Here is a 13117-nt window from a genome sequence, read left to right as displayed (position 1 = left end):
AGAAAGTGTATTTTTAGCATAGTTTTCCTGGCTGAACATCCTGCTTTCTTTCACCTGAAGGCACTGATGTGTTCCTTCTTTCCAGTGCTGCAGGTCCCCGGGGCACATCCGTGTGCAGCAGGGTGACCTTTAGCTATTGCCAAGGCTGAGCTGAGGCTGTGGTTTCCTGCATAATCAGCCTGCTTGCTTTGAAATGTGCCAATCTTCTTTCAGCTCTCCTGCTGCTGTTTTATTTCTGTTGGTCTCCTTTTAACCTTGGCTTCTCTCCAGCCACTTTTGGTCCTGATGATAGAAGAGCATCTGTAACAACAGGCTGTCTATGGGATGGCATCTCTGTCCTCATGGGAGATGAGCCAGCCTTGTGCTCTGGAGGTGAGGGAAGGTGTGCTTGGACTCATTCACTATTTTACAGACACTATTGTTTCTTTACTTGATGAGATAATTCTGGTTTTCCTTTCTCATTATCTTCTTAACGGCATCATGGCTAACACAGATCCTTATTAAATACTGCTTATAATGCAGCATAATTCTGAGTTCCTGTACAGACTTGCTAATTCCCAGCAAGAGCAGATGATGAGCCTTAGTTTCCAGATTTCTTATAAATACAGAATCAAGCTATAATCGAGTCATGAGCAGAGTCATATTGATTGCATTCTGCCTGTTTTCTTTGTTGTCAGTACAGGTTCAGTGTAAGAAGAAAATAAGGTTCAAGAGACGGTTGAAATGTACAGCTGAGCCTTCTAAGCAGAGGGGACCTGCAGTGGCCAGGGATGGCTGTCATTTATGTCCTGAACACAACATTGCACCCAGCCTGGCTCTGCACTGCCACCAGACTGTGGCACGCATGAGCCAGGGGAGCTCTTACAGCTTATCTCTGTAGATGTGAAACGACCTAAGAATTCTATTGAAAAACCGTTCAAGCTTGTCTATTACTAGTCCATGTTGAATTTATTTTCAGATAATCATTAATCATTTATGTGCATTAATACATTTTTAACAGTCACTAGGAAAATTACATCCCTGGCATTTTTGGTTTTACCTTTTTTTTCAGTATGGAAATTATTAGTATGAAATTTGTGGTCAATACAAGTGAGTGGAGGGATTCATTCCAGCAGTTGAGAGAATGACTATTAACAGATATAGTAGTTTTTGTGTATTGCATGCCTTTCTTTAAAAGACAGATTGTCACATTATCCCCATGAATCTTTTAATATGCTCAATAGAATGCACCAAGGGCCAGCCTGAGCATTTAAGTTCTCTAAAATGGACCTTTGAGGCTGTCATAAATACCTACTGAGAGATGAAGAGGTGTTGCATTCTCTTCAATTCTGCTTTTTATTTGTTTTTTCTACCTCGTGGTCCTTCTGTAACACTAATTAGTTCAGCAGAAAGAGAATCAAGGTGGCCACAAATGGAATTTCACCATGTCATCTTTAAGAGACCCTTGTTGAATGGGCCAGAGGATATTTACATTGACTGAGGTTTCAGAATGTTGCCATGGATACAAATTTAATCACTGGACAGGTCAAATTTTATTAGTTTGGAGAGAAAAATGGTAATGGCATCTGAAGCAAAATGCAATATTGATTGGCTGCCCTGCAACTGCAGAATTCTTGCTGGAGCTGTATCACCGTCTTTACTGGGTTTGGATTTAATGTAAAACAGTGTAGTTGTGTCAAATACAGCAGTGGTCTGCAAGAGAAATGTTTCCCAAAGTGCAAAAGAGAACTTGCATTTTCTAACTGTGTGGTAAAATAATCTATTTGGAAAAGAAAGTTTAAAATATCTGTTTTTTTCCAAAGGAAACATTAACGTTAGAAAAGTACGTGGTGGAGACTTGGCAAAGATTGAGAAAAATTGTATGTTCCTGTGAGAGCTACTTTGGAGCCCTTGGTGTTGAGGTATCCATAACCTCTGTCCTCTGAATGGATTTTCTGGTGTCCAGTAGGGGAAGCTCAGCTTCTCAATCCATGAGGATGTTTCACCTGTACCAGACAGTGTGAAAATGAGAGGGGTTTGGTACCTTGGAGACTTCCAGTGCTCTCAAATGTGGCTGAAGTTAAGCTGATGAGCATAAGAAATGATCAGGGGAGGATGTAGGGGGTAAACAGGACATGGAGTCACAGTATGATCTTATAATCCTTGCTTCCTTAAGAATCTAGCCTAAATGTTTTGGCTTACTGAATCATTTTGGCTTGCTTCAGGCATTTTTATTCATACATCTTTTTGGTCTCATTGATAGACTAGGAATTTCCTAATGAGGTGTCATATCTGGGGCTTAGGGGTTTTTTCTTTCTTTTTTTTTTTTTTTTCATTTCCATTGAAATTTGCTTAAACTTAATGATGTTCTGAGCCTCAGTGCAAACCATGTTTTTCAGCCTGATCTCAGCTTTTCCAAATGACATCTCCAAACAACTTTTGCTTACAGATCACACTTGGATCTGCATGCACATCATCTCAGGGAAGGACTATATGTCTATCAGAGCATTTACAAGGCTGCTCTGGGCATTGGAGAGCTAAAAACTTGTTTCTCCTTGTGCTCTGGCATTTAGGCAGGCAGCAGCTGCCTCTTAATTCAAAGGCAAAGGAGCAGAGTGACCCTGCTGTCGTAGGAATGGACTTTGGGCCTCTCTTGTTCAGAACTGACACAGCACATCAAGAGCTTTGCTGCAAATGAATGTGTACCTGGGGCTCTGGAATTGCACTCTGACATTTTCTGGGTATTTCTCTTCTGGAGAAAGGAGATGTTTAGCATGGACACTGTTCCTTCTTTATGTTATGCTCTCTGTCAGTTCTGGCCAGCACAATGTTTGCTTTAACAAGGATGAAATTGTTTGTCACAGAGTTGCAAACTCATCTCTGGTTGAGCTGGGTTTTGGATAAGACCCCTGCACAATCTGTAGGAGTGCTTTTCCCCTGAGCCCCAGCTCTGCAGACCTTTGGTTCAGCTGGAAGTGCTCGAAAAGGCCAGGGTTAATGAAAATTCTCCCACCCCACCCCAAGCAGTACACCGTTTGCACGTTGTGCTGCATTTGCCAAGTGATCCTTATTCCCACAGGCATGTGAAGTCTTGCATGAATGAGCTGGCATTGCTTGTGCTATTTTGACATATACTCTGCTTCAAAGTGTCAAACCCCAGTGATGGGGACATTTGATCATTCATAAACATCTGTTTGGCTGCTGGTTTAGGGCTCTGTGTGGGTCACTGTCTGCAGGAAGAAGCTCTTTTCCTTAAAGAGGTGTCTGTGCCAAGAGCTGGAAAGAGCGAGTTAGCTGGATCCAGCCAAAGGTTCCGGAAGAGACTTTGCTCTGAATTGCTTATTGATTCCTTCTTGATGAATGACAGTGTTCTTCCTCGGTCTGGAAAAGGAGATGTTTGCATTCCTGCCAAAGGAAAATGTTTAGGGTTTGTGGTTTTTTTTTTTTCCTTTGGCTGCTTTTTCTTTGGCTTACTTTTTAATGAATTACAGCATCTAGATAAGCGTCATTAGCAAAACTTCTCCATGTGCAGCAACTTTGTCTGTTTTCAAAGAGCTCTACATCACCACTGCATGGGCCAGCATCTACATCCAGGGGAAAAACAGCCAGCCCAGTGGTGGGAATTTGTCTCGTTGTATGGAAGCTCAAGTTCTCCCCAGCACAGAGAAGAAGAAAATGTGGTATCATGGAGAAATAGCTGCACTCTGCTGCTTCCTGAGCTTATGGTGAAGTCTGTGTCCACAGCTGCCTTTTATCCAAGGGGTTGAGGTTTTATAGAGGTATAAATCTTTCAACATCTGCAGTGTGACTCACTCCTTCCCTCTGGCAGCCTGGGTGTTTAACCCAGTAAGAAAGATGGGAGCACAAATGAGGATTTATTGTCCTGTTCCAGCTTACGGTTTCACTGTAGAAGCCTTCTGGTGCATATAAGCAGGCAGCTAAAAGGAACCACTCTGAAGAAGATAGCAATTGAAAAGGAGGCCTGGTTGGAGTAGTCAGAGGTCAGCATTGGCAACATATTCAGCCAGGCCTGTCCCTCTTCACTGTCATTTTTCTTCTCATAAAGGAAATGAGAGTAGACATGGGCCTCCCTGCCTGTTGCCCCTGTGTCACCTCTGGAGTTTAACACCATGAGACTGCACCAAATTGCTGCAGAGCTCCAGAAATGCAGGAAATTGGGCTGGCCCTCACACTGCAGCCATTTTCCAAAGTAGTTTCTTGTCCTTCCTGCAGCTCCTCCGTCCTGCTCCACCACTATAGCCGTTTCACATTGATATCACCAAAATAAATTCACAGTTTTGTTATTAGCATCCAGTTGGCTGAGCAAGCAGGAATTTTGTCTGAGGATTGTGCTGGGAACAAAGGACAAGTCAGGCTGCTTATGCTCAAGGGACAGAAAGCAGCAGCACTGGAGAGTGAGATTCAGAATATATTTCATTAGCTGCACAGTCACATCTGCTCTTTATTCCTCCAATGGACTGGGATACATTCTGTGTGTTAGCATTTCCTAACTCCTTGGAAATGTCTCCTTGGACAGCAGACCAAGGAGATATTTGGACATTTCTTGATCTTGTTTTATGTGCCAATACCTTGGACTTAACTCTGCAGGTGCTGGCTCCCCCAGGCTCTGCCTGGGCACCCCAAGTTGCTCTGTGCTGTTTTGCTGGGGGCTGCTGGTGAGCTGCACTGCTCCAGCCATGCCCTGGGCCCCCTCCCCTGCATCTGGAAAGTGCCCCTTGTTTCACCCACCTGCAGGGCTGCCCTCCTCGGGGCTCTCACCCTATGGTGAGCAGCCTGTCCAGGGCATGGTCCCTGAGGTCACCAGTGTGACAGGATCAAGGTGTAGCTATGCTGCTGCTGGCCTGCAGCTCTGGTGGAGAAGCCTGTGACTGTCACACTGTGTCCCTGGGGCTCTGGGGCAGATTGCCATGATGTGGTGCAACAAAGCAGGAATGGAAAGGCAACAGGACAGTGTGCTCTGGCAGGGCCACCAGCAGGAAGCTGACTGTGCTTTTTCCCTCTACAGGCACATCTCAAGCAGAACATGTGCATCTTCCAAATATAAGCCACTGCCGGTCACAGCACCTGGGACTGCTGAGTTTAATTGGGAAATGGGTGCACCCTCCTCTCTTCATCTGCTCTTTTGTAAGTCACTTTATCTTCAGGTGTGCAGGCAAAGCACGAGGCTGTTTCTGACCCCTGAGCACACAGGCAGCGTGGAGCAGAAATGACGGGTACCTTGTGACTGAACTGTCAGGGGTGTGATGCAAATCACACCCTCAGAGTCCATTTTCTGAGCAAATGAGAGTGCACTTGGCTGTGGCAGACCTTGCTCCCTCAGCCAGCTGGCCATGGACTCTTCTACACAGCAGGGCCACCATGACAGTCACCTGGGGTGAGCCCCAGACGTGCCCCACTGTCATCAGTGGGTGCAGCCTTACCTTGCAACTCCAGCAGGAGGGGTTGGCAGCTGCATCCCAACACTGAGCTCTTTGCAGGGGCCCAGAGGGACTTCTGGGCACTGAACCAGCCGTGGGCCGAACACTGGGGTGTGTTCCCAAGATGACGCAGCAGCAAAGACGACAAAACAGCTTGGTTTGATCCACACAACTATTTCTCTTTTTAATTATTAACTTGTGCCTTACAATAGAAGAGGAAAGAGTGCAAGCAAACAATTTGCTGGTTCCAGGAACTACTCTGGCAGCACCGCAAGGGCAGCGAGGTCTGATGATGATAACCCTGCCAGGGCACTGACACACAACACACGGAGTCTCCTGCTCTTGCAAAAGCGATCGCTGGCAATTTAAGGCATTGAAGGAAACCTATAGTTGTTAAATCCTATATCAAATTTGGCACAGATTGGAGCAGTTAGAGCGGAGACAAGGATGCTTTGCAGGCTGGTGTTCAGGAGTCCTTCAGCTTCCCAGTGCTGACTGGGGCATGATGCTAATCTGGGCACAGGTTTTTCACGTGAAGACTGTGCAGCCAAACAAGGGGCCCTCAGACCCTCATATTTGGGAGACTGATACCACATGAGGTGCTGCACCCCAGCATGGTGGTGCCTTCACCTCAAATGTAGCAGTTCCTGCCCTGTGCCTGCTGCTTATAAACCCCATGTGCCTGGCTTGACTAGTGCTGTCAGAAATCAAAACTGGTCAGTACAAAGAAAAATTAACATTCCTTATAGTTCAAAACTATACGTGGCTGAGATCAGATGTCAGGTGTGGTTACAGTCCAGTTATGGCTATTTCTGTGCTTCTAGGGTTAAAAGTGGATGGCTACAATTCGAGGAGTGGGGAAAAGTTTAGCTGTACATGGATTTGGATAGTAGATGAAGGTATGTAGCCTTGAAACTAGTTACAGTAAACATGTTGAGTTGTTTCCCTCCCCTCCCCAGAGAGCTGGCTCAGCAGAATTCCCAGCTGGCTGCCCCTCGCCCACCCGCCGCAGGAGGAGAGGGAGCATGCTGCGCATCCATGTGCCACCACCACAATGACCAACATGCATCTCTAGCTACCTGTCCTGTGTGCCCCCACCCCATTTAAAAGGGAGCAATGTGCCAAGCTCGGCCTCTGTGTGGCAGGACCTGCAAGGAAGCCATCCCTGGGTTGGTGTCCCCAGGGGAGGTTATGTGTTTTTAAGGGAGGCTTCCTGCGAGCCCAGTGCAGCTTTATGCCCAGAGGAGCAATTTCAAGGCCGAGTGGAGACTGTTCCCCCTCAAATGCTTGTGAACAGGGTCCTGATGGTTACATCTTTGCATTTGCAAGGATTCCTCCATGCAGGTTTAACCTCCCTCTTTTCTTGACAGAGGTTATGGTTCCCTCAATCACCTCAGCCCTGCTGGATGATATTTTAGAGGTCACTTTAATAACCTCTCCTTGCTCCTCCTCTTTGAAGGACAGAGTAGAGGAACTAAAGCTCCTTGGCTGGAAGGAGTAAGTAGGGCTGGGGAGGGAATTGAGTGATGGAAGGCCTCCGCTTCCCATGTTGAAGAGGGTCTCCTCTCCCTCCAGCAGCTTCCTGCAAGCACATCACAAGGGAAGAGGTTAGTATGGGGATGTGAAACATCTGCAAAACGTGAGAGCAAGTTGTGCCCTGCTGACAGGTCCAAGTCATCACCACAGGTTACACTGCACCATGAAACTGATTCAAAATTGTATTTTGGTCAACCATTTCTGGAGGACTTGCAATATGGAGTACATGACAGCAACTTTTTCCCTTCTTTCCTCTCCAGAAACATGAGGAAAATACCTGAAGCACAGTCTTTTGCATCTACTTTTAACTTTGCAAGAGAGATGAGTTTCCAACCTGTCCCCATTAAAAAATACTGCTTCTGGGATGGCTGAGGGATGTGGTTCACAGCTGCTAGATCAAGGCAGGACGTGGAGCCATGCCTGCTCCCCAGGCAGGAGTATGGCAGATCCAGGTGAAGGAGATGAACAACATGCTTGTGGTGCTCCTTGAGTGTGTACCCAAGTATTTTCTGGGCCCTTGAAAATACCCCAGCCTAGTGGGGTCAGGGGATTGGGTTTGGAAAAAGTCCAGGTAGAACAGGAATAGAGCAGCCTTACCTGTAGGCAGCTATCTCAATATCAAGGGCCATCTTGACATTGAGCAGGTCTTGGTACTCCCTCAAGTGCCGAGCCATCTCATTTTTGGTGTTTCGCAGGTCATCCTCCAGCTGTCCAATGGTGTCCTGCGAAGGCAAGGGTGTTCAGCCCTGTATTTTGGAACAGGGGCTTCTCCCACAGTCCCACTCTGCTTTGCCCATTATAGAGATAGGGAAGTTTCAATGGGCAATTGTTCCATGAAGGCACATCCCACTAGGAGCTTGGGACCATGAAATGTCATACTAGCAGGGATGAGGAAGCAGGCAGAGCACCAGGCATGGCTTGTGAGCGTGGGGAGGCTTTAGCCATTGATGGATTTATGTAGCTTCCCATCTGCAGCAGGATCTGTGAGATGGGCAAACAGTGCATGGTGGTGGGACCCCCAGTCCTGCAGAGGAGAAGGCAGGCTGCTACAGAGGGAAGTTTTGGGCTTAAACATCATCAAAGTAGGGGCAGTATCTCAACAAGACAAGTGAAAGCACCCTGCACTGCAGCAGCAGAGAAGAAAGGCTGCAGTCTGCATCTGCAGGGCTTAAGAAGAGTTGGGACATGCTTCCAGGAGGTGGAAGGAGAGGTGCTGCTTCCAGGGGTCCCCTCCAGGTAGGGAAGTCTGTCACCTTCCTGGGAAAATGCCTCAGAGCCTGGAGTGGGGGATTCTGAATGCAGGGATCTGGGGAGGTTACAGAGACAGGAGACTGCCCTGCAAGAGCCAGGGTGCTCAGCTGGACAACAGTGTCCTTCTAGCATCCTTCCTGTCAGCCTTGCCCTGCCTTTTGTCCCTTATAACCAGTTCTACCTGTGATGTGGAGGACTCTAAGTCCAGAACTCCTGCTAACAAAGAAGACTAATCTTTTCTTCTATTTTTTTTTTTTTTCTCAGAAAACAAGCAGTCTGCATTTTTCTCGCATGCATCTAGGTATCTAAGCAGTAGCTTGAAAGCAGTGAAACCTTCTCCAATAGGGCTCTTCCCAATCAGGTTTCCTGCTGCCAGCTGCCCCACTGTGCCACCAGAGGAGCGTGATTTGGAACAGGAATGAGTCAGCAGTTTGCACTTAAGCCACGATGTATCCTTTCCTACAGATCCCTGCAATGGCCACTCTCCTGCACCCCCTCCTACAGTCAGGCCTTTGCAATTGCATTTTGCAGTCCCAGCAAATTATCTTTGTTCTGCCACATCATCCTCATCTTGTCCCCTTCCCATTCCTATTATGTCCCCAACTTTCTCTCCTGTCTAACCTTCCTCATGGATAGTGCAGAGGCAGTCATGGCATGTGGAGCTGCCCAAGGAGCAGGGAGCTGTGCTGACCCTGATGCAGTGGGCCTCATTTGAGCAGAGCCCCTCAGAGTAGCAGCTCATCCTGAATGCAGCATAGAGCATGTCACAGTCAGAGTAGCTGGGCACAGCCAGCCTTGCAGGATATTTAGGAGTTGTGCTTGTGGTCTCTGCTTTGACCTGTGCTACCCTGACCATTTTCCACAGCAAAAGATCTGCAAGGAGCTGTGCCTCTGACGACATCACTGAGGCATCATCTGAAAAGCCCCCAGGACATGCATGGCTGCTGATGCACAGATTAAAGCCTCTGCTTCGATGCATACAGATTGCTGCTGCACCAAGCCAGGACAGGAAGGAATGACTTGAGGTGATCTCCAGCCTGGGACAGCTCCACTCTTGCTGCTGTGACTCTTAGTGCCTCCAGCCCTCTTCCGTCTGCCTGTTGTCTGCATGAATAAAAAGGTCTTTCAAAACTGGTTGTCCTTGCTCCTGGTCTGCGCCTCTTCCACACCCCAGCTCTACCAGCCGGTAGAATAAAAACCCCCTCCTCACACCACTGCAAACCTGTCCCCTACCAAAAAGCTCTTGCATGTCAGTTCAGATTTGACTGGGCAGCCCACAATTATAAAGACATGCCCCTGCTTAAGCAGAAGGCTTTTAGAAGTTCAGACAATAGAAATATTCTCTAAGACACACTTCCAACCTTTTCCACTGTTTGCAGACAGGGAAATTACTTAACTGCTACACATGCACATTGCTCAAAAGACTTTTAAGTATTGCTACACATAAAACAGATCCTGAGTGTCATATAGGAAAGCACTGCCATGCTGTCACTAAAGCAATTTCAATTATGGTGCTGTTTAATCCAGTTGCTTAATTTGTTTTGCCCAGCTGATAGGTTGCTCCCAGAACCCCTCTTTCACAGGTCATCAAGAGTATTTATGATTACTATGTATAATTTTTTCACTATAGATAATATATTGCCTATTTCCACAAAAATTGTTGAAGACCACCTCAGCTATTCAGGAAGCTTGGAAGTAATTCCAAGCAAGCAGCTTGGAAGTAATTCATGAATTCTAGAGTGCCTGGCAAAATTTGGCCTTGGAAATGACAAGGCATCACTTAGGGCTTCCAGGTATGATTAAAGGCATTTGTTTCAGTATTTAGAAGGAAACAGCTTGATTTAGAAATCACAGTTCATTTAACAGCCATAGAACAATCTCATGATTCATTTTATTATAAATCATGAACATTCCCTTGTAGCAAAAAACATGGTAATGGAATGAGAGATGTGGAGCACTCAGTGTCTGCTTTACATGAGTCTTTCCACAGACATAAAGATGCTGGGATCTCTCTGCAAGTCCAGATTTAACCTTTGCAGAGCTCCAATTTCTGTAGTTGCAGGTGCCAAGAGCCAGGCCCCAGGGCAAAGGGCCAAGCCTGGGCAGACAGCTTCGAGGAATTACCCGCAATGATGTGTAGGCAATTTTGGACCTGATCCTTAAGGGACAGGGCAGGGACAGATCGATGCCCCAAACAGTGCTGCCGTGTGCCGGGATGTCCCCTGCAGGAAGAGTGTTGGAGGGGGCGTCCTGGCCTGCTTCCCCAAAATCTGCCCTGTGGTTTTTTGCCTCTGGATAAAGGATGAAGGCGACAGGCAATGCCGTGGTAGGGCAGAATCTGTGTGCAGGGCAGAGAGGCACAATGCTGGCTGGTGGGAAGACTGCAGGGATGCCTGGTGCTGTGCAGCGCTGCAGGGACACTGCCTGCATGGGTGGGTGCTGCGCAAGGCAAGAGGGGTGGGTGCTGCTCGGCGCTGGGGGTGTTTTGTGTAGCGAGGCACCGATCGGGACAGCGCAGGCAATGGTGCTGAGCGATGCGGGGCGGAGGGGACACCGCATGGGGCCGGGGTGTCCAGCGCTGCACAGAACTGTGGGAGGGGCTGCTGCAGGGAACAGAGCTGCGCTGGACCAGGGGAGGGAGAGTGCGGGGTCGCGGGTAGCGGTGCGGCACCGCGCCGGGTGTTTGCGTGGGATGAGATTCCCGGTGCTAGACATTACAGGGAGCGGCTGCTGGGATGAAGGTGCCGACTGGTGCGGATGGCGCGGGAGGAGGATGCTCGGTGCCGGCAGTGCCCGGCGCTGCCCGGTGCCAGGGGAGGGGACAGTGACGGTTCCCGGCGCCGCCCGGCTCACCTGCAGGCCGGCGGCCTCGGCGTTGTGCCGCTCCTCCAGCTCCTGCAGCTGCCTCTCCAGGGACTGGTGAGCGCCGCGCAGGCTCTCCATCTCCACCAGGCGCGCCTGGAGCTGGCGGCGGCACTCGCCGGCCTCCCGGCGGCTGGCCCGCACGGCCTCCTGGCTGCGGGCAGCCCTCTCGTGCAGGCGGGCGCAGCGGGCGCGGTACCAGTCCTCGGCCGCCTGCAGGTTGCGGGCCGCCAGCGCCTCGTACTGAGCGCGCAGCTCCCGCAGCGCCGCGGCCAGGTCGGGGCGCGGGGCCGGCGGCGGGGCCGCGGCCGGGAGCGCGGCACCCAGCTCGGCGAGATGCTCGGCGTGAGCGCTGCGCAGCGCCGCCAGCTCCTCCTGCAGCGCCGCCGCCCGCCGCTCCAGATCGGCGCTGGCGCGGGAGGCCGCCTCGGCCGCCTGCTGCCGGGAGCGCAGCGCCCGCTCGGCCTCGGCGCGGCTCCGCGCCTCCTCCTCGCAGCGCGCCCGCAGCCGCTGCGTCTCCTCGGCCAGGCGCGCCCGCTCCAGCGCCGCCTGCGCCCGCTCCCCGTGCGCCTCCTCCAGCCGGGCGCGCAGGGCGCGCAGCTCCCCGCCCAGCAGCTGCCCCAGTCGGCGCGGCTCGTCCGAGCGCTGCCGCAGCGCCGCCAGCTCCGCCGCCAGCGCCCGGTTCCGCTCCTCCAGCATCCGCACCCGTTCAATGTACCCGGCGAAGCGCTCGTTGAGGCCCTGCAGCTGCTCCTTCTCGCTGCCCCGCGCCCGCCGCGGCTCCGCGCCGCGCTCCCGCACCACCTCCGGCTCCGCTCCCTGGCGTGCCCACCGGCCCACCGGCATCTCGGGGCGCCGCGGGGCTTCCGCGAAGAGGTGGCGGTAGGAGGCGGCCAGCGCAGCCGGCTCCGTGCTGTAGCTCATGGCGGCGGAGCGGGACCGGCGGCGGTGCCGGCGTTTATGTACGCGGGGCGGAGCGCGGCGCGGCGCGGAGGGGGCGCGGGGCGGAGCGCCCCGGCGGGGAGGGGGCGCGGTGCGGGGTGCGGGGTGCGGTGCGGGGTGCGGGGTGCGGGGCGGGGTGCGGTGCGGGGTGCGGGGAGGTGCGGTGCGGTGCGCGGTGCCGTCGCGGCAGGAGATGGCAGGAGCTGTCCGTGAGCCGCGGTGCTGAAGGGCTGTGGCCGCGGGAGGGGCACGGGGCGGGACGGACGGAGGGATGTAGGGGAATGGACGGACACACGGACGCAGAAGGAGCATGCAAACATACACAGGCAATGGGCGAGGTTACACACACACACAAAGAGACAGATGGATGCACAGGCATGCGAAAAGGATCAGGCGCATTCACAGTAAGACACAAACGTCCACATGCTTGGAGCCAGAGAGACAAAGGGACAAGCAGCCGTTCAGAGAGATACACAGATGCACTGGCAAGGAGAGGCAGAAAGGAAGAGACAGAAGGAAGCTGGCAGAAATGGGCAGGTGGAGAGGGAGTGAGTCAGGCAGGGCCCCAGAGAGACAAAAGACAGACAGGCACACAGGTGCGCACACACATACACACAAATCACTCTTGCTGGAGTATCCCCAGCTGTTCCCTCCAGTGCTCAAGGGAGACTGTGCTGTGCATCTGTGTCTGAAGGTGTCCTGGGAGGGGTGGTTCCAGCCGCTCTTCTCTGATAAGGACCTGGGTGCCTATGGCTGTGTGGGATCTCAGTGGGATGGGGATAGAGGCTGTTAGGGTGCAGAGTTGGGAATATGCTTGGAGGACAGTGTGACCAGGACAAAGACTGATAATGGTCAGTCCAGATGTACCATAGGTGACACATAGGGAGGATTTTACCTCCAGGTTGTTTGCCAGGAACTGAAACACTTTAGTTTCTCCACTGTCGATGCAAGCAGGCTGGGCCCTCCCATGCACTAGGGTTTGCTGGGAGTACCCAGGGCTGCATCACTGACAGGAAGGGGGATGCATGCACACCCCACCTCCAGCCCAAGTGCACTGCCTGCACCCCAGTGCAGGACCTCCAAGAGACCAGTTATAAATGACTGATTTC

The 13117-nt window shown here is 51.3% G+C and overlaps 2 protein-coding genes across 3 annotated transcripts in view; one reads left to right on the top strand and one right to left on the bottom strand.

Moving 5' to 3' along the window:
* PCGF6 (polycomb group ring finger 6) overlaps positions 1–9724 on the top strand; it is a 41112-nt gene extending 31388 nt beyond the window's left edge. The window contains exon 11 of one of the 2 annotated variants that reach the window (XR_009277816.1): positions 9070–9724. The gene's annotated coding sequence lies outside the window, so the exon portion shown is untranslated. Of the gene's footprint in view, positions 1–5005; positions 5428–9069 lie in introns of those variants that run through there. The other variant, XR_009277815.1, reaches the window with a different exon arrangement.
* On the bottom strand, positions 5576–12021 carry INA (internexin neuronal intermediate filament protein alpha). The gene is made up of 3 exons (XM_058840749.1): positions 11058–12021; positions 7551–7675; positions 5576–6999 (listed from the first exon to the last, which is right to left on the bottom strand). The coding sequence occupies exons 1-3, from the start codon at positions 11988–11990 to the stop codon at positions 6726–6728; spliced, it is 1332 nt and encodes a 443-aa protein (XP_058696732.1). The 5' UTR covers positions 11991–12021; the 3' UTR covers positions 5576–6725.
* Between the last annotated feature and the right edge of the window lie 1096 nt (positions 12022–13117).

The sequence above is a fragment of the Poecile atricapillus genome, chromosome 6 (assembly GCF_030490865.1).
Source record: "Poecile atricapillus isolate bPoeAtr1 chromosome 6, bPoeAtr1.hap1, whole genome shotgun sequence".
NCBI lineage: Eukaryota > Metazoa > Chordata > Aves > Passeriformes > Paridae > Poecile > Poecile atricapillus.
The sequence above is the reverse complement of the archived record's forward strand: the minus strand, read 5'-3'. Positions and strand labels throughout refer to the sequence as shown.